Source organism: Vitis riparia, chromosome 3 (assembly GCF_004353265.1).
Source record: "Vitis riparia cultivar Riparia Gloire de Montpellier isolate 1030 chromosome 3, EGFV_Vit.rip_1.0, whole genome shotgun sequence".
Lineage (NCBI taxonomy): Eukaryota > Viridiplantae > Streptophyta > Magnoliopsida > Vitales > Vitaceae > Vitis > Vitis riparia.
Window position 1 is genome coordinate 6,945,903 of NC_048433.1, and position 21,745 is coordinate 6,967,647.

Genomic DNA, 21,745 nt, shown 5'->3' on the forward strand with positions numbered 1-21,745 from the left:
ATTCATAATATCAATAATATTTTTTATTTGAACCTAAATCACCCTATGAATTGTTGAGTCAAAATTTTCAATTCACTACTCTCGTATAATAGACAAGTCACTTGTATAACGTACGAGATTATAATTAAAACAATTAAAACCATAAAAATAAAAGTGCAATTCGTGATGTTTAAAATAAATTAAAAATAATTATTCATAAAAGAAAAGAACTTATATCCACCATCAAACTATACATACATGTGATCCTAAGGAAAAATAATGAGTTTTGTAAATTAACATCTTTTCCTTTTAAAAGTGACTCAATTGATGTTGAGAGTAGAATCTTTTGAACTGATATTGTGTGGCTATGTATGCATAGTTATTTGTGTGCCTATGGGATGATTCTCCAATCATAGATGAGTTCTAAATACAACATGACTTTGAGAAATGCGTGAGCATGCTCCCCCATTACTAGCCTTGCCTGCATAAGAGGCTAAATGTTGATTGTGTCAAATGATTATGGATTCTATCTCCAAATACATTCCAATGTTACTTGAACGCCCATGGTATATGGGTGCCCTACTATAATAGATGCCGAGGGGGTTTCTTCTACAACACTTCCTAATAAAGATAATGTCACATGCACCTTATAATACCCTCGTTTCATTCTTGTCAAAGGAACGGATGCATACTTTCTCCAAAACATTTTCTTTTAAGTGTCACCTTTAACATAATGACTTGATGGTAGCACGCTTGCTTGAGTTGAGAGCCAGGCTTAGAGGGTTCTTATACTTGGTGCATCTTGGTGGTGGAGTTGAGCTTAATTCCACCATTGAGCACTTTGGGGCTGGTTTAAGGTTCTTGGTTTGGTAGTTAGAGTTGGGGGTTAGTCAAGGTGGGGTCGACACTTGTTGAACTCGTGTTGACTAAATTGATAAAGAGGACCATTTTGTCTTGTGACATGTGTTAATTTTTTGAAGCTTTCATATATTTATGGACTAATTAATGTGAGAGTTACTATTTTAAAGCACTATAAAAAAACTCCATTTCTTATTTCTTGCTATTTCTTATTCCACTCTCTCTTAATTAAGATCTTGACTCCTCACTGTCCCATGTGGTAGGATTCCCATAGCTAAGAATCTATTGCAATTCCGTTAAGAACATCATATTCTCTTTATTTTGGTAGAATTTTCTTGTAAGGTTTTTCTAATAAGATTTTAGCAACACATGATCTTTAGTTATGTTGGTCATCTAAGAAAGAATGTCATACATGTTTGTAAGAATATGTGGATGATCATACGCTTAACTATATTACATTTTGGTTTACCATGTAATCCGATTGAGAAAATATTTATTGTAATCGTTGTGATTGAAACCCAATATAAATTAAGGATATACAAAAAACTAATTAAATTAAACCATATTGGCTTGAATCGATCAAGTTTTAAAAATTTTCTAACAATTTCAATTTTTTAAATATAAATCAAACCAACGAGATAGATTGATCCACAATTAACCAATTTGAAAACGTGATTATGTCATTAGGCTATATTAATATGATTTAAAATGAGTTGTGATGATGTGATTTGAACATGCTATAAGGCAACTTATTATAATTGAGTCTTTTTGGTCTACAATGTCTAATTGTTATCTTTTAATTAGTTTTGACCAAAATTAACAAAAGAATTGGTTTTAGTTGTTAAATCAAAAAAATTGATTATAGTTATTAAATCAAATTAAGCCAATCGAAGTTGAAAGGGTTTCATTATTAATACATAAAAATTAATTAATTAGACAGTTGAGTTTGATTTCAATACGCAAAATTGAACCCATTGGATCGTGCACACTCCTAATATTAAGACTATGATTAATGGAATAAGATAATTTCATACCTCCTTTTTTTATTCACAATGTTTTTTTTTTAGTTCTTTGTTTTTTTTTTTCCTTAAGAACACTTTATATTTAATTATTTATCTATTGAGATTTTGTAGTAAAAGTAGGGAAAAAAAAAAGGAAGGTGTTTTGGAAGTTCATATTTTGTTTTGAAATTGATGAAAAAAAAATTAATGGTTTTAAAAAGTTGAGTTTTTTTTTTTTAAAAAATAATTGAAAAAAACTATATATATATATATATATATTTTAAATAGGGTTCTTCTTCAAGAAAAAAAAAAGGAGAATTTGTTAATAAGGGGAATTGAAAGAAAAAGTTGAGATTTTATACAAAAAATTTGAAAAAAAAACTTGAAATTTTTTATAAAAAAGGTTCTTCTTAAGAAAAGAAAATTTTGAGATTTTGTTAAAAAACAAAGTTGAAAAAAAAAATCTTGAGATTTTGTTGTAAAATTGAGAAAAAAAGTTCAAAGAAAGAAAAGTTGAGATCTTGTTTAAAAGAGTTGATGTTTGTATATAAAAAAAAAAAAAAAAAAAAGAAAGTTTAAATTGTATATAAAATAGTGTTGAATTTTGGTGTTAAAATAATCATGTGGCATTTTAGGCAACATGATGGGCAATAATAGTAATTTTGACATTTTCCACCTTTGGTAGCATTTGAATGCATATGAACCTCTTTTTAAAGCTGACTTTTGTGTTAATTTTTGTTTTTTGTTTTTAAAAATAGTGGACCTTTGTGTACATTTTCCACTTTTATTGATAATGAAAATTTATACCCATAATAACTCAAACTATAAGTTTGAAAGTGTTGTTTTTAATGAAAAAGTTTTTCTCACAAAATGTTTTTTTTATTTATAAAAATCATGCATTTCTTCGTAAAACAATATAAAACATTTTTTGAAATTTTAAATATATTTTTGTAGACCCTTATTTTTTGGCCTAAGTCTTTTTATTTTATTTTATTATATTATTTTTGGAGCACTTTGCTAGCAACATGTTTTAGAGTTTTAGAGTGGGGACCGGTTTTCCTTTCGAGCCACATGCATGGGACGTATGGCTGAGAACACACCACCACCTTGCTGGTAGTTGAGATGGGATGAGTTCTGAACGGATGACGCATAATGAGATAGGGAGCAGTGGAACGGGTGAGGGGAGAGTTTTTCAAAGAGATCTGGAAGGAACGAAGACGAGAGGAGAGGCTACAGAAAAAATGGGATGAGCGAAGCATAAGGGGAGAATGGGCAGCAGCCGGAGAGGATTTTGGGAGAGCTGGGAAGAAATGAGAGAATAATTTTTTTTGAGCTGAAAAACTGAAGCTTGGAGGAAGAGGGGGGAGAAGTCTAGCTAGCGGTTTTTTGGAGAAGCTCTCAGGTGGTGGTACTCACCGCGCCAGCTCTGGAGCCTGGATCCGCACCGACTTCGGCACCTGTGAGTGTGGCCATGCCGGGTTCAGAAATGAAGAAGAAGAGGGTTTGCACTCTCTGAAAGCATCAATGGAGATATCTCCGGAGCAAAGTGAAAATGTCGAAGCTACCTAGGCCGAAGTGAGTTGCCGCCAATGGTGTTGAGAAGCCTGAGATGCCGCCGTCAATAGTAGGGTGGGTGGGTGTACCTCAAATGTTGGCTCCACCAACCCAAGTTTAAACATCCCACCTTATTTTGAGAAATATATTACAAAATCATATTTTGGTAAATATGATAGCCTGCTTGATTCAGATCTCCTAGATTTCATATCACATGAACTTTTTCCTAACTCTTGTGAACTGCTACTGGATAATCTGAATCTTGTGCTGAGAGTGTCAGTTCAACATTGCTCTCTGACTGGTGATGGTTCTCATCGTCACCTTTCTTCATCCTTCAGATTTAATATCCAGTTGGAGTTAATAACTGAGCTACCAATACCAATACACTTCTGTGAAGCCATAATCATTGAAAAACTACTTTGTTTATGCTTTCAAATATTTAACTTTCAAAACCTCAAATTTTAAATAATTTTTGAAACTCCAATTTTTATAATTTAATTTTTTCTATTTAAAAAACAAAAACTCTAGTTTTAAAAAAGTTTCCAAAACTCTAGTTTTAAAAAAGTTTCCAAAACTCCAATTTTCGAAATATAATTTTTTAAAAACTTTCAATTTTCAAAACTTCAAATTTTAAATAATTTTTCAAAACTTCGATTTTCAAAACTTCGATTTTCAAATAATTTCAAAAATTCCAATTTTCACATTTAATTATTAATATTATTATTAAATTTTATTTATTTATTTTTAAATTCCATTCTCAAATAATTCTTCAAAATTCCATTTTCTTAAATTTAATTTTCAAACTTCCATTTTTAAATAATTTTTCAAAAGTCTGATTCTCAAATTTAATTTTTAAAACTTCCATTTTTAAATAATTCTTCAAAATTCCAATTTCCAAATTTAATTCTCAATTTCCAAATTTCAATTTTCACATTTATTTACTTAATTATTATTATAATTATATTTTATTTATTTATTTATTTTTAAATTCCCTTCTCAAATAATTCTTTAAAATTCCATTTTCTTAAATTTAATTTTCAAACTTCCATTTTTAAATAATTTTTCGAAATTCCGATTATCAAATTTAATTTTTAAAACTTCCATTTTTTAATAATTCTTCAAAATTCCAATTTCCAAATTTAATTTTCAATTTCTAAAATTCCAATTTTCACATTTATTTGTTTAATTATTATTGTTATTATTATTATTATTATTTTATTTTATTTATTTTTAAATTCCATTCTCAAATAATTCTTCAAAATTCCAATTTTAATAACTTCCACTTTCAAATTACTTTCCAAAATTCCAATTTTCAAATTTAATTCTTAAAAATTCCATTCTCAAATAATTTTTCAAAATTCCAATTCTCAAATTTAATTTTCAAACCTTCAATTTTCAAATAATTTTCGAAAATCCAATTTTCACATTTGATTTTCAAAACTTCAAATTTTCAAACAATTTTGATTCCACTTCGGTTTTTTTTCAAATAATTTTCTATTTCTCTTGATTTTTAAATAAGCATGAAGACAATATTCATAATTTCAAAATAATAGAATTTGTGGGATTAATTCATGTAAAATCAATTGGGCTTTGGTGGGGGCCCTACATATGAGTTTTTCTCTTCTGATTGTCAATTGCTGTGATTAATGAATATTGCTTGATCTTTGTCTTGATTTTTGATATGCATGTGATAATTTTATACTTGAGCTAACCTTGTTTCTATGATAGCACACTATTACTTGCTGCTAAGGTACGATCTCAATCCCACTTTACTTATTCTTATGCATGATTCACTTTATTATTTGATTATTTCATTGGTATCCATTGATTTCCTTATCGATTACTACACTTGCCTCACCTTATTTAGTAGAAACCTTATTATAGAGCTTAGAGGGGTGCTACGACTCACCACTGTACCTTCCCAATAGGTAACTTGACCCCTGGACTAGATTTTGGTTTTTCACAAATTGTCTTTTCCAAATAAGGAGTCACACTTTAAAACAAAAATAAGTGACGACTCCAAGTCTTTTTCTAAAAAAAAAAAAAAAAAAAAAAAAATCATTTTTTCACAAATAAATAAAAAAGTGAGTCACACCATCGAGTGAGAATGCATTGTACGAAATGTGGGGTTCACAAAATGGTGACTCCACTAGGGATCACTAGAGGGTTAAGCTTGAACATAAGTTGAGGCAAATGTGGCGTTTGATTGGTTGATTAGTGGGTACCCACCTTTCTTTGTACTTTTGTTTGTTTGACTGTTGATTAAACATTGAGAGCTCTTGATATCATTATCCTTGATGCATGCTTGACTATTGTATTCGTTTGAGGCATGGACATACTAATTATATTGATTGATCCTCTTGTTTATCCTCACATATTGACTCTCCTTGTTGTATGACCACTCTGCTCACCTTGACACATACTTTTTTTTTCTTGTTGCTTATCTCATTCATCTTGACATGGTTGATTCTCTTGGTTGTATATTATCATGATTGTTATGGAGCATGCTATCCTCGCCAGATATTTATCTCGATTAGCTTGTGTGTAGATTTGGATGATATATACCTATTTGCCTAGTTGTATGGTGCATGACTACTCTCTTCTTGTGTGATTGTATGCTGCTTGTCTCTGTGGACTGCACACTTATCCCCTTACCTCCAACTCTTTGGTTTCAGTCATTTCCTTCATTTCGGTTCTTATATTTGCAAGTGTGAGGCTTTGTGTGTGTTTGTTTCTATAATCGAGCTAGAGGTTAGGAGTAGGGTCTAGCGACGGGCTATATCTATGTTTGAGAGCATTCTAGAGGTGGTTGACACAGTGATGCTGATTGGAGTCTAACCTTTGAAGACCTACATAGCCTAGAGTTAGGTTTTAGGATATTTGTGTGACCAATGTGTTTTCTTTTAGCTTCATAGGATTTTCGGATGCACCCACACCGTTCACTGTGCACCTTAGATTACCATTGAGTGCTGAGAGTTGTGAGAGCTTTCACCATAGGAAACCCCCTAGGATGTCGAGGCAGTGTATGTGTGGAGGTGATGACCACTTTGCATGGAAACGCCCCGTCTCTATAGAGATGTGCAAAGGGTTGCGTACCCACGGAGGGTACGATCGCTTCTACTAGGGATCTTTTAAAGTCCACCCATATTCTTTTAGAGCCAGCTTGACCTTATAGGATGAGCTTAGATCCTTTGATTAGGATTCCTTTCTCACACATGGGTGCATCTGAGGGCCTTCAGAGCCTCTTTGGTTACAGTTTGGATCCAATGTTTTCTCTTTTGGTTTCCAGTTGAGAGTGTTCAGAGATCGGTACGAGCTTAAGTATCAGTTGGATAACTTTTTATCATGTTGCCTTAGATTATTTTTTTCACTCGATGAGTTTAACATGTTTTCTCCCTAGGGCTTTTGTCTTTCTTTCTTGGCTTGGCACACCTTTTCACTTTGTCGTCATTCACTTGATGCTTTGGGATATGTTCTTTGATCATGATCATCTTTTTACATTGTACACCTATCACGAGCTCAGTACCTTATTCTTTGTTCAATCATTGATTCAATTTTCAACTCGATGCTCGCATTTTCATTACGGAAAGGTGAAATACACGTTTTCACATTCACATTCTTTTGAGAGATTCGCCTTGATCACCTTATCATTTTTTCTTTTATGGAGCTCGAGTTGAAAGTTGAGTTAAGGATATGCGGTTATAGATGGAGTATCGATCACGTGATAGTGTGTTTCTCACACATCTTTCATCTTGGATTATTGATAGGAATTCTCTAGTCATATTTGTAGCCATATCACAGTGGACACCTTTATGACTATAGAGTTCTCATCATACATCCAGATTTTGGATTGCCACCTCAGGACCATGTGTTTGCATGTTGTATGGTTGTCTTTTAAGGTCTTATCTTGTGTCCTTCATCCATTTTGTTTGCATTGTAGGGAGTCATTTTAGGAGTTGATTGAATCTAGAGTCACATTCTTGGAGGAGAGTTGGGGATCGATTGATTAGAGCAGATTCACATCAGATTTTAGATAGTTCAGTTGAGATGTCAGATGAGCTAGCTTCCACACTTGCTTATATTCAGGAGTTCATGACAGGGGTCAGTAGACATTTGGATCAGATAGAGAGTTCTCGTTAGGATCATCATCCAGTCGACATTAGCACTAACGAGTCAGTTCCCCATGTTTCTCAGACAACACAAGTTCTTCCACCTGGGACTACACATGACATTCCATTCCATCTATCAAATCATTGTGAGATTGCTCCGCCACTTGCTGCCACAATGTCGTCTCCCATTGTTACTACTACTGATGATACTACATTGGCTGAGTAGGAGGTCAGGGTTGAGAGACTTGAGTCTAAGATGAGACAGATTAGATTACAGGATAGAGGTTTGACTTGGGATGATAGGGATGACATACTGACGACTAGCTTGCTTGCCAAGTTTCACATGCCAGATATTGAGCGTTATAGTGGGATTGGTTGTCCGAAGATCCACTTGAGACTATACAACATAGTCATGAGAGCACACATGATAGATGATGCACAATTGGTGGCCTTTTTCCCTATGTCACTTAGTGGGGCAGCTCAGAGATGGTTTACCTCAGTTGAGCTTTCGAGATTTCGCATTTGGGAGGATGTGGCTCATGAGTTTCTAACTTAGTTTGCTTTTAGTGTTGACATTGATGTATCTAGACGAGAGTTGGAGGCCACTAGACAGAGGTCAGACGAGTCTATTTCTTCATTTGTTAGTCGTTGGAGGGAAAAAGTGGCTGGTATGATAGATCGACTTAAGGAGTAGGATCAGATTGATATAGTTCTTCGGAACCTACAATCGAGGTTTGCTAGACGCCTTGTGGGCATTCCATTTCAGGATCTCAAGAGTTTGGTTCAGGCAACTTTCAGTGTTGAGGAGGCCATTGCTCGAGGATTATGGACAAATATTGTTCCTTCTCCTGATAGTAAGGGGAAGAGGATAGTTGGATCATCTAGTAGATTTGGAGGGGTTGACACTATTAACTACCAGCATCAGAGACCTACACATCACTCATACTATAGGTCTCCCACAACTAGAGCTCATTTTCCTCATTTGCAACATCAGTATTAGCCAGTTTATGCTCAGCAGCCTTACATTGCTTAGATTAGCATGTAGTCACGACCACCACATCCAAGAGCCACTACTCTCCTACTGCCTAGACCATATGCATAGAGGCTCGCGAGACAGTTCACTCCATTGGGCATGACTTTGACTAGAGCTTTTGAGAAGCTCAGAGACGCTGGTGTGATTGTTCATTTGGCACCACGCCCCTTGTCGCATCTAGTTCTTTCTCAATTTCGCTTACATGAGCATTGCTTATATCATCAGATTCAGGGGCATGATACTAAGCATTGTGCGACTCTCCATTATGCGATACATGACTTGATTGATTCAAAGTTGGTCAACTTGTATGGGTCAAGTGTGACCACCAATCCCTTGCCTACTCATTCTACACATGCAGTTCCTTCTCCTCTTAGTCTTCACTAGATTGATTTGGATGTTGATGATACCAATGGACATATGGTATTTTGGGATATTCCAGGTTGAGGACTTAGTTCAGTTGACATGGGTATATCACTTTGTAGCAGTTTAGCTCAGAGCATTTTTCATTTTGATTATGATCGTCATCAAAGTTATTTTTGTTTTGTTGAGTCCAGTTTGGTTAAAAGTCGTTGTTTATAGTTCATGTTGAGAGTCTAGTTTGTTTGTAGTCCTTTATCACTTCACACCTGATGTACTCATTGGTTCATTTAGTGATATGATCTTTTTATTTCGAGCATGTGTTATTCTCTTTCTCATAAATATGCTTTACATATCTTGCCTTGATGTGTGTTATGCTTTCAATATGAGACACATTTTCACTTATACATCATGATCACTTTGGCCTGACCTATCATGGAGGATATTGAGCTTATTGACCTAGGATCAGAAGATCGACCTAGAGAATTCAAGACTGAGACCCATTTCACCTTCTAATAAGAGCAGTACCATATCCATATCCATATCCATATCTTGACTTTGTAGACTTGATGACTTACCCCATTTTGAGCTTAACATGACACCACCCCTTGGTACCATTATACAACTTTACTACCTTTGTTCGCCTTAGCATACTACAGTGCCATTGCTTATTCCTTCCATCATTTTCTTTGATCTGACCAGGTAGAGTCCGAGATGGTTAGACCCGAGGTGAGCTTTGCATGATGATAGATCAATCATGATGAGAGAGTGGTTTGACTATTTGATGATATTGCTGAGGCAGAAAGGTTATCATGGACATCCATATTTGAGCCATTACACATGACTTTAGAGAGTCGAGATGACTAGAGATGGTGATTTTATGAGACGATGGTGAGTGACTTATGATGATAGAGTGAGGTGATGGTCAAAGGGCTTTGATGATTATCACAGAGCATCAGTGGGAGCTTCCACACAATTTCAGAGGAGTTGACATGTCTATGTTTGATAGATGCTAGTTTTTAGTATTGATCATGTGAGATTTTGAGAGTACGATGTTCGAGGTAGTGGTAAAAGGATGAGTGGCCATCATTTCATGAGCCCATTTACCCTATCACCCTTACATATAGAGTTACCAGTTGCTAGCCCATTGAGCCTCACATGAGTACCATAACCTTTTCTTTCATCACCTCATTTACCTATTACACCGGGTTGGGGACCCTATAGTGCTTGCATGCTTTGATTAGATACTTCATGAGTTTTAGACTTGATGTACATATTCATGCCTCATCCTACACTCTTCAGTGTGATATTTTCCACTTTGACATCATCTCATCACTTTTTTCGGCATCACATATCACCACTTGCGATATTCGTTCTCTGTTTTTTCTTTCATCATTGCCTATTCGACGCTATCCTTGTTTCACCTTGAGTAATGGTTTTTCACACATCACTACATGGAGGGCAGTCACATCCTTCCTCTAGTTCACTTCATGGGCAGTGGTTTAGAGATCTCAGTTTAAGAGGTTGTCTTGTTAGTGGGGATTAATGTTACATCCATATGTGGAGATGGTTTGATCATTTGGGTATGTATTTTCATGGGAGGTCATTCATTATTAATCAGAGTATGCATAAAAAAAAAATGCATTATTCATTATACCGTTTTCCATTGAGCACATGAAGGGGATGTGCTAGTTTGCTTCATTGAGTTTATGTGTTAGAGAGAGTTCGTATGGGAGCTTCTTTCTAAGATTCTATCTTGGTATATGTTTTGGGTGAGAGTATGAGTCTCACATTCGATTTTTGTGATAGAGCCGAACGACTTTTCTTTAGGATCTCTGGATCCTTGCCTTATTCATCATTACATCCATTTTCATGTGACTAATCTCCATGCTTTGATGCAGGTTGACCATCACTCTCCTTTCTATCCTTTTGCCTTCTTCTATCTTTATTTTATTCCTCCATTTCACTCTACCTCATCTGATTCATTTCTTTTCTCATCCTGTTTGATGTTTGACATGGGTTCGATATCCACACTTTATTCTTGCTTATTTGATGTGTCCATTCATTTTTCATCACTTTTTGTGTGGGGATCCTTAGGTCCGTGACTTATGAGGTATTTTTACGCATTGCATTTCATGCATGAGGGGAAGTTTTTGAGGAGGGAGGACATTAAGGAAAAATGCAGGAGAGGAGCCCGGAAGGGAGTGGCAACATAGGTATGTTTTCTATAACCTACCTGTTCTTTTTTTTTTTTTTTTTCTTTTCACATAGTTCGATTATTTTTATGTATATACCAGTATTCCATTTTAGTGCCTGAATGTGAGCATTGGAAGCTTTTGCATATTTTTATTAAATATGAGTTTGTTGGCATGCATTTTTATGCTTGATTCTTAACCCATTTCCATCACCCACCGAACTGATCACCACACCGCCCTCAGCTTGTCACTCCATGACAAGCTCACCACTGTCTTCAACCTCTCTCCAACACCATACCCATCCAATACCCACTTGGAGGTCATTTAAGCTATATTCGCGAGAATTCGAGAAAATCCAACTGTCTCATTATCACACACTGGCTTTTCATCCAGGCGGCCCCCATGCATGGTTTGGTATAAAATTTGCAAATTTGGATTATCATTTATAGAGGTTTAGGCCTTGAAAAATGGCTTTGTTTTTGGAAGTGTGGGTGGTGACTTTGGGGATGAAAAAAAAAACCAAAATAAGATGAGCTTGTTGGGTCCCGATCTGGTATGCCAACTGGACAACGTCCAAGATCTTCTCTTTCGGAGATCTCAACTGCTCTCCATTGAGGATTTGGAGAATGGCATTTGTATCTTATTCTTCGCTTGCATTTTCTGGCACTTCGATGGCTTCGGATCTTCTCCGAAGCTCAAGCAATGGTGTCTCTAGGGTCTCGTTGAAAGCCTTAGGAAGAACACGATTTGGCATGAGAAGGAGGGATCCACGAAGGTGATGCTGTCCACCCCGTGGTGAGAAGGGTAAGGATCACTATGTGTTGGAGATCACCATTTACAAGAATGTTTACATTAAAGAGAACCTGGATAAGTGTTCGGTTGAACCTAACATTCCTTTTCTGATAAAAAAAAAAATGGTATCAACCACATCAGATTCAACAACCATGAGATGTGAAGTTGTAACGGGAGCAAGTAAAGGAATTGGATTAGAGATATGCTGACAGTTAGCTTCTAATAAAGTCATGGAGGTATTCTTGCTAGAAGAAACTAAAAGCATCACATGGAAGCTCTTAATGAGCATGGAAATTGGTACTTTCGACGCGGTGATTATCTGGGCTAATGGAACACTAGCATGGGGATGGAAGTTGGTGCTATCTCCATATCTTGCTGTTTTAAATGCTGCAATGATGACTTTTTGTGTGTGTTTTAAAAGGGTTTATGATCAGCGCACTACCCAAACAGGCCTAAGTTTCGGTCCTCTTAATTTTTCAATTTTGATTTTAAAAAATTTAAAATTTTATTTTATTATTTTATTATTTTATTTTATTTTGAAAACTTTCATTTTCGAATAATTCTTTAAAATTTCAATTCTTAAATTCAATATTTTTTTTTTATAAAAAATTCCATTTTGAAATAATTTTCCAAAATTTTGATTTTCAAATTTAATTTTCAAAACTTCCATTTTCAAAATTCCAATTTCTCAAATTTAATTTCCAAAACTCCAATTTTCAAATAATTTTAAAACTCCATTTTCTTTAAAATTTAATTTCCAAAATTCCAATTCTTAAATTTAATTTTCCAAAACTCCAATTTTTAAAAATTTTCCAAAATTCCATTCTTAAAACAATTTTCTAAAGTTCCAAATTTTAAATTTAATTTTCCAAAATTCCATTTTTCGAATAATTTTCCAAAACTACCATTCTCAAAATTTTCCAAAGTTTCCAAAATTCCAAAAGTTCAAATTTAATCTTTAAAATACCATTTTTCAATTTTTCCAAAAATTCCAATTTTCCAATTTATTTATTTTTTTAAAATGTCATCTTCAAATAAATTTTCCAAAAATTCCAAAAGTTCAAATTTAATTTTTTAAATACCATTTTTCAAATTTTCCAAAATTCCAAATTTAATTTTTAAAATTCCATCTTCAAATATATTTTCCAAAAATTCCAATTTCTCAATTTAGTTTTTTTAAAATGCCATCTTCAAATAAAATTTCCAAAAATTATAAATTCCAAATTTAATTTTTAAAATGCCATTTTCAAATAAAATTTCCAAAAATTCCAATTTCCAAGTTTAATTTTTAAAATATCATCTTCAAATAAAATTTTCAAAAATTCCAATTTCCAAATTTAATTTTCAAAATTTCATCTTCAAATAAATTTTTCAAAAATTCCAATTTTCAAATTTATTTTTTAAAATGGCATTTTCAAAATAAAATTTCCAAAAATTCCAATTTCCAAATTTAATTTTCAAAATTTCATCTTCAAATAAATTTTCCAAAAATTCCAATTTCCAAATTTATTTTTTATTTATTTCTATTTTTAGTTTTTTTTTTAAATGCCATCTTCAAATTTAATTTCTAAAAATCCAATTCTTAAATTTAATTTTCAAAACTTCAATTCTCAAATAATTTTAAAAATTTTAATTTCATTCAAATTTAATTTCTAAAATTTCAATTCTTAAATTTAATTTTCAAAACTTCAATTATCAAATAATTTTCAAAAGTTCAATTTTCAAATAATTTTTAAAACTTTAATTTTCAAAACTCCAGTTTATCAAATAATTTTAACTCCACTCCACTTTTCAAATATATATATTTTTTTAATTCTATCACTTTTCATATTTCATTAGGGTTTTAAGTTACTAAAAATCCCCCCCCCCCCCCCCCCCCCCCCCCCCCTCTCCCTATTTTTTTTTTTTTTAATAAACTTGCTACTTTTCCTTTCAGGTAGACACTTTTACAAATTTTCTTTGATTTTAAAATAATTTTCCGTTTTCCTTTATTTTTAATAAGCACGAAGACAATGGAATTTGTGAGATTAATTCATGCAAGATAAATTGGGCTTTGGTGGAGGCCCTACATATGAGTTCTCTATTCTGATTGTCAACTGTTATACTTAATGAGTATTACTTGATTTTTATCTTACTATTTGATATGCATGTGATAATATTATATTTGAGTTAACTTTGTTCCCATGATAGCGCACTATTACTTGCTGTCAAGGTATAATTTCACTCCAACTTTGCTTAGTTTTATGCATGATTCGTTTTATTTGATCATTTCATCAATATCTATTGATTTCCTTACCAATTGTCACACTTGCTTCACTTTATTTAGTAGAGACCTTATTATAGGGCTTAGAGGGTGTTACGACTTACCACCGTACCTTCCTAATAGGTAACCTGACTCACTTTGGTTTTTCACAGATCTGTTTTTTCTTCAAGAGTCACACTTAGAGTTTTTATTTCTTAATTATTTTGTTTTTCCCTTTAAAAATAAAACAAAAATAAGTGACGACTCCAAGTCTTTTTAAAAAATCAAAATTTTCACCAACCAAATAAAAAAAGAGGGTCACGCTATCGAGTGGAAACACATCGAGCAAAATGCGTGGTCCACAATTTTCTAAATTTGATTAAACATTTGATTTTTCTTTAAAAACACTTTTTAACCTAAGAGTATTTTTTTGTAAAACAAACTCTTAATTATTTGATGCTCAATCTTCTCGCTCCCGTACCATCCATGGCATTTATTGTTCACATTAGAAATCCTTTCAATGCATTACCAAAGCTACTTTAATTAATAAATTTCATTTAAATAATGGATCTTTGCATAATTTTCCGTTGTTATTAATTATGGAAGAAAATCTTGAGATACATAATAAATTAAGGAAAATGTGGGTTTTGATATACTAATATGAAAATATACGAAATGAAAAACTCAAAAATTTTAAAATAGTATTATGTTTATCTATTTAAAAATAATTTGAAATACATGTACTTTTTAATGAGAAATTTAATTATTCCTTAAAATGCCTCTTTTATTTGTCATGTCATCAACATCGATTCACAACTAAATTTCTTCATGTAACTGTTTATCTTCTTTTATTATTTTTATTATTTTATTTGAGATTTTTTTTTCATTATTTCTAATATCCACACTCTTCAAACTACCCTCATTTTTGCTATGGGATGTTTGTTTATGGATAAAAAAAATCTCAAATAATAAAATAATAATAATAAAAAATCTAAAAGGAAATAAAATATTTATCTAATTGCCGATTAATGTTGATGACATGACAAGTAAAAAAGACATTTTAAGGAATAATTAGATGATTAATTAAAAAATATATATATTTCAAATTATTTTTATATAGACGAAGATAATGACTTAAAAAATTTGGGATTTTTTTCCATATATTTTCATATTATAAAGTCAAAACTCACTTTTCCCATAAATTAATACCATATAACATACTGGATTTTCTCAATCTCTAAGTCTCTCCCTACGTATCCATGACCTATTGTTGACATTAGAAATCTCTTACGATATCTTACCAAAATTAGCTTAAGTAATGAATGGCATCATTTAGCATTGCTATTAATTACATGGTATTTATTATTGGAAATAATTATATGAAAAAAAATCTTGTTTCTTAAAATTGTATCTCAGATTTTACCACTAAGTTCTCTCTCTCTATATATATATATCAATAATTTCTCAAGCCAATTTCACATCAATTTTCTATCTCTTTTAGCCTCCTTTGTGTTTCACCATCTCCTTGTGGGTTCTTCCTTGAGTTTTAGCCATTATTTGTGCTATTTCTTTGGGTATATATATATATATATATATATATATTGTTGTTTTATATATATGTGTATGTATGCATGTATTTATACGTGAGTTGTATTAATCGTTTCTGAATTTCAGGACTATATAATAATTCTACTATGAAAGTTGAAGAAAAAAGAATTCTGCTTTGGCTGCTGTTATGTGCTCATCTTTTTTCAGGTTTGTTGTTATAATCCATAAATGTTGAGACATCAAGAAAATTTGTACCCTAATTTAGAGTGCATTTTCCATAGCTTAAAAAGTGTTTTTGGAAAAAAAAAAAAAATAGTTGTTTGACAAAATTTAGGAAACTGTTTTACAAATTTTGAAAAATTACTTATAGAGTTGAAAAACCAATTGTTATTTTTTTTTAATATTTGAAAGGTAATTTTCTTGAAAATACTTTTAGAAAAAAAATACTTCAACTGAAAAAACACTTTAAATAAAAATATTGTTATACACATTCTTAATTACATGTAATTGATGTGGTATTAGACTTTTTTGTATTCTAATTTTTGAATTTTTTTTTACCTTTTAATGATATACATGAATTTTTTTTTTTTTTTTAGGTTATGTTTAGTTTCCAAAAAATTTGAGGACAGTTAAGAGGGAAAAAATTAAAAAGCAAAAGCAGAAGGAAAGAAAAATGGAAGAAAAAAAAGTTAATTAATTATTTTTATGTATTTTTTCAAATTTATTTCATTTATTTTTCTTCATTATATAGAGATTAAGAAATTTTAAAATATATAAAATTTTAAGTAATTTTAATTATATTTAAAAAAATTTATTCATATTTTTTATTTTTTTTCCTTAATATTTTTCGAACCAAATATAGCTTGTGGATTATCATGAGTTGATGCATTCAATGAGTAATAAATAGTCAAGATTTTGGAAAGTCTGAGGGGAAATAAAAAGTAAAGAAAATGAAAGGAAAAAATAAAAATTCTGAGTATATATAACATAAAGAAAGTAATGTTTTGCAGGACTGGCAAATGATGCTTTGTCCTATGATTACACAGCCAGTTTGGAGGTAAGATTTCTTTCTGCTTCACACTGGGAAGTACAAAATTTTTCTCCAGGTTTTAGCTTAAGTGGGGTCGATGTCTATTGTAGACCAATTATTTAATAGTTTGAACTTTTAATCACAAATTGGTCATTTGATATACCATTCCATCGGGGTTTCTTCTTCTTCTTCTTGTTCTTCTTCTTCTTCAGTGTTTGGAGAAGCCACACAAACCCCAGTATGGAGGAGGAATCATTTTAAACCCTGAGTTAAACCATGGCTTGAAAGGATGGTCTGCTTTTGGAGGTGCAGAAATGGAAAATAGAGCATCAGGAGGCAACACCTTCATTGTGGCTCATAGCAGAAAACAAATGAATGATAGCATTTCACAGAAACTTTACTTGCACAAGGACAAGCTTTACACATTCTCTGGTATATTTTTTTTCTCTTTAAAAAAGATTCTTCAAAGAAACTACTATAAGAAGCTCTACAACCATTGCACCAGAAGGTTTATTTGTGGGTAATTTGAAATATATATGTATATGCTTTGTGTTATTGCAGCTTGGATACAAGTGAGCAGCGGAAACACCCCAGTAACAGCTGTTTTCAGAACAAATTCTGGTCCTCAATATGCTGGTGCTGTTTTTGCTGAATCTGGATGCTGGTCCATGCTCAAGGGTGGCCTCACCGTCGATTCTTCGGGCCCAGCTGAGCTCTATTTCGAGGTAATTGTGCTTATTACATCTTTCAATAATATGTTTGATTGAAGAACTTGAGCATTCAAATAAAGGTATATATTTTTGGGTAGGATATCATCAATTTGTTATCGCATCATCATTTTATTGCTCAGTCTATGAATTGGCTTCTGAGACCTGTATATGTTTTTTGGACTCCTATAACAACCAGCATATATGGAACATAAATCCTGTCTTATATTTTTCATCATTTTTGCCCTTTTGATTCTCTTCAACCAAACAGACCTTTACTGCTATATATTAAGTTGGTTTGTCCAGGATTTTTAACCATTACTAACCTCTTCAGAGCGAAGATACATCGGTTGAGATCTGGGTGGATAGCATTTCACTGCAACCATTCACTCAAGAACAATGGACATCTCATCAAGATCAAAGCATTGAGAAGGTAAAAGTAATGGGTTTTATATCTCAAAGTCTATTTTAATTACCAAGACTCTTCAATTTTCTTTAAAATTTCTTCAGACGCGCAAGAGAAAGGTGAGACTCCAAGCAACTGACGCCCATGGAAATCCCATAGCAGGCGCAAAAATGGCTATTAAACAAAACAAACTGAATTTCCCATTCGGTAGTGCTATCAGTAAGTACATCCTCAGCAACACTGCCTACCAGAATTGGTTCACCTCAAGATTTACAGTCACGGTATTCGAAAATGAACTCAAGTGGTACAGCACAGAATGGTCCCGTGGCAAGGAGGACTATTCAGTCCCGGATGCCATGCTTCGATTTGCCAAGCAACACGGCCTTGCAGTCCGCGGCCACAATATTTTATGGGACAATGGAAATAACCAACCCAGTTGGGTTCCTTCCCTTTCAAATAGTGAACTCCAAGCGGCGGTTGACAAAAGGATAAACTCAGTTGTGAGGCGCTACTCAGGCCAGTTCATTGGGTGGGATGTTGTTAATGAAAATTTGCATTTTTCCTTCTTTGAAAGCAGACTGGGGGCCAAAGCTACCGGCGTTGCTTTCCAGAAGACTCGCCAACTTGATGGAAGAACAACCTTGTTCATGAATGAATATGATACGATAGAGAAGAGTGGTAAGGGCTCAGCCTCTCCGGACAAGTACCTTCAGAAGCTGAGAGAGATCCAATCTTTTCTCCGTGGTGGTGGAAATCTGGGTATTGGTCTTGAGGGTCATTTTCGGACTCCAAACATTCCCTATATGAGATCTGCAATTGATAAGCTTGCTGCTGCAAAATTTCCCATTTGGATTACGGAACTGGATGTCGACCCCAGCCAGGTAAAATTTTGAAATGGTGATCATAGCATGACTTCATCTTTTCTAGGTGTAACTTCAGCTAAGGAACATGAACTCAAATGATAAAAGATGATCTATGCTTTCTATCCTAAAAGTTGAGCTTGAGTTCAAAGCTACATTGTTCTTTCTATTCATCTGATTTAGCCTTGCTATTTCATACAAAACCCTTTTGATCTACTTCTTTGGCGCGCGTCCTAATGGGATGAGCTTGCCATTAATATAAATAGGCTCGTGTGGGTTTGAGAAGTATTTTAAAACCTGGAATGGGTTCGGGTTAGACTTTATTCCCTCCCTCCCCACCCCGGATGGGATGAAAATAGTTGTAAATAAATGGGGTTGGAATCGGACTGACCCATCGCAAACCCATCCCGTTGGTATATTCATGTCATTGTGTGAATTTGGGGAAGAAAATTTCTTGGTTTCAACGAAGACTAATCCACGAAGCTAATCAGAGTTTTGTGTTTTTCTTTTGGGTATTATGTGGACAGCCAATGCACTTAGATCAGGTTCTCAGGGAGGCACATGCTCACCCGGCCATCCATGGGATAGTAATGTGGGCAGCATGGAAACCAGAGGGCTGTTTCCGGATGTGTTTGACTGATGGCAATTTCAGGAACACGCCCACGGGAGATGTTGTAGACAAGCTATTGCAGCAGTGGACTCATGCGGGATTGGTGGGAACTACTGATGCTGATGGCTTTTTTGAAACTTCCCTTTTTCATGGAGACTATGAAGTAACAATCACTCATCCAACTGTGACGAATCCCTCCTTGATTCACAGCTTTAAGGTGGCATCATCAACGGATATTTCTCCAGAATCAGCACTGCTTGTTAAAGTGTCTGCGTGAGTTTTCTTTGTGAGGGCTTTTGTCAAGGAAATTTCAATAAGAAAATAAACAAATTAAAGCATTCCTTTATTAATATAACAAATTTTGAATGAAATATTTATGCTTAGTCATTTTTTTTTTTAATTAAATGGATGTATTATGCCCAAAACAAAGTATTAGATTGCTGAGTGTATATCTATATATATATATATATATATATATATATATATATATATATATATTAGGGAAGTACACTAATGGGTTTAAATCAGTGAAGGTTTTAGGTTCTAATGACAAATTCTAAATAAAGTTCAAATAAACTTGAAAGAAAATTAAATGATAAGAGGATGTAGATTCCTTGAAGCTAGTGTCTAGAAAATCTGCAAGATGGTTTTCCTTGGTAACTAAAGTCTAAATTTTTTTCAAGCATTTCAAAATTGTTTTTTTTTCGTCATTTCTTAAGCTCAAAAAACAAAGTTTTATCATGAAATTGGATAAATATGTATTTTAATTCAAAGCCTTGGATCTAAATTTTCTTAAATTGACTTACAGAGGTTTTTAAAGGTACTACACAAGTTACTAGAAACTTTGAACTAAGAAGTGAAAGCTTTTGTGCACATTTAAGTGTAACCCGTCTCGAGGGTGTTTTGAATTGACCAAACTGATAGTTGGTTGAGGTTGTGACTTGCTTGGTCAAGGCATTAAATGCACCAATAGTCAATCAAGAGATCGAATCGGGGCTTAATTGATCAAAGCCACATTTTGTGGTTTTTAGTGTTCAGGGTTGTCTTCTATAAATTGGAGGATTTTACCGGATTTATTTAGAAGAGAGTACCATCTGTATTGAATTGAAATACACATACTTTCTCTCTTTGAAAGCTCTTCGTTTAAGTGCATTAGATTCTAACTTGCGAACTCTTTTAGTATATCTTTGAAATTCATTCTAATTTCTTGTGTATTATGGAGCTATATTTGTTCTAGGATTAAGAACAAAAAACCTCTCCTATTTAAAGGCTTGTGTTGGAAGCCTTAATAGTGAAACTTTCACTTAGTTAAGAGTTTGAGGACAGTGAATATAGAGAACTATTATAAAAAAAGTTAACACATTTCTTCTCTCCTTTTGTTTTCTCATTTATTATGTCAAGTTATTTATTATTTCATCATATATATATAAGAATTTGTTTAGTGAAAAAATATATAAGAAGTAATTGCTTGATAATCTAACATATTTAGTGATATTGATTTATGATAAAAAAATTTAAAATATTTTTTATCACTAATTTGTTTAGTAAGAAAATATATAAGAAGTGATTGCTTGACAATTTGACGTATTTTTAAGCGGACAAAACAGGTTATTTATTTATTTATTTTTTTAAAGTGATTTTAGATTTAAGGTAATTATTTTTTAAATATTTTTTATGACTAATTTGTTTAGTAAAAATATAGAAAAAGTGATTGCTTGTCACAATTTCTTTTTATATATATATATTCTCTTATTTTCTTTTATTTTATGCTTTGATTTAAGGTTATCATTTTTAAATATTTTTTATTGCTAATTTTGTTTAGTAAAAAAATATATAAGAAGTGATTGTTTGGGAATCTCACCTATTTGGCTATTTCCATACCACTTTTAAGAAGCAGATAAGGCAGTTTTTAAAAGTAATTTTGGTCTTTTATTTTAAATTGCCTATTATATGTTTAAACAATTTCCTTTCACAATTTATATATATTTAAAGAAAAGAGATCTCTTTTTAAAATAAAATTAATTAAAAATTTTAAAATCTCTATTTTGATTATTATGCATGCCCACATTTATATAAAAATCTACTTTATTATATACTTAAATCTTATATTTTAAAAATTAAAACACTCTTCACCAATCCCTCAACTTACTTTTTGTGATAAGAAAATTTTGTTTCTGCAAAACTAGAAGCAATTTTCCTAAAGGTGTAGTAATACCTAATTTCACTTGTAAAGAAATGTTTATGGGCACATTCTCAACAATAACCACTTTTTAGAAATAATTCTAAAAACATTTAGGGTTTGTTTGTAAACTGTTTTTTTAGAATAGTTTTATATTTTTCATAACAAAAAATATAGAAAACATGTTTTGTAATTAAAAGTTGCTTTTTTTCTTTTTTTCTTAAAAATAAAAAATATATAGGGTACTTTAGAGAACGCGTTTTAGTTGTTTTATGTTATTTTAAT

General features: G+C 32.5%; 1 protein-coding gene across 2 annotated transcripts; it reads left to right on the forward strand.

Annotated features, from left to right (window-relative positions):
* Window positions 1-3,011: 3,011 nt before the first annotated feature.
* Window positions 3,012-19,621, forward strand: LOC117910811 (endo-1,4-beta-xylanase 5-like). 2 transcript variants are annotated; one of them, XM_034824963.1, is made up of 9 exons: window positions 3,012-3,467; window positions 10,989-11,107; window positions 15,795-15,875; window positions 16,679-16,725; window positions 16,911-17,130; window positions 17,260-17,423; window positions 17,740-17,838; window positions 17,916-18,692; window positions 19,199-19,621. In XM_034824963.1, the coding sequence occupies exons 2-9, from the start codon at window positions 11,071-11,073 to the stop codon at window positions 19,556-19,558; spliced, it is 1,785 nt and encodes a 594-aa protein (XP_034680854.1). In that variant the 5' UTR covers window positions 3,012-3,467; window positions 10,989-11,070; the 3' UTR covers window positions 19,559-19,621. The 2 variants fall into 2 exon arrangements, with proteins under 2 accessions (XP_034680854.1, XP_034680853.1); XM_034824962.1 differs by lacking the exon at window positions 3,012-3,467 and having other exon boundaries at window positions 5,462-11,107.
* The last annotated feature ends 2,124 nt before the right edge of the window (window positions 19,622-21,745 follow it).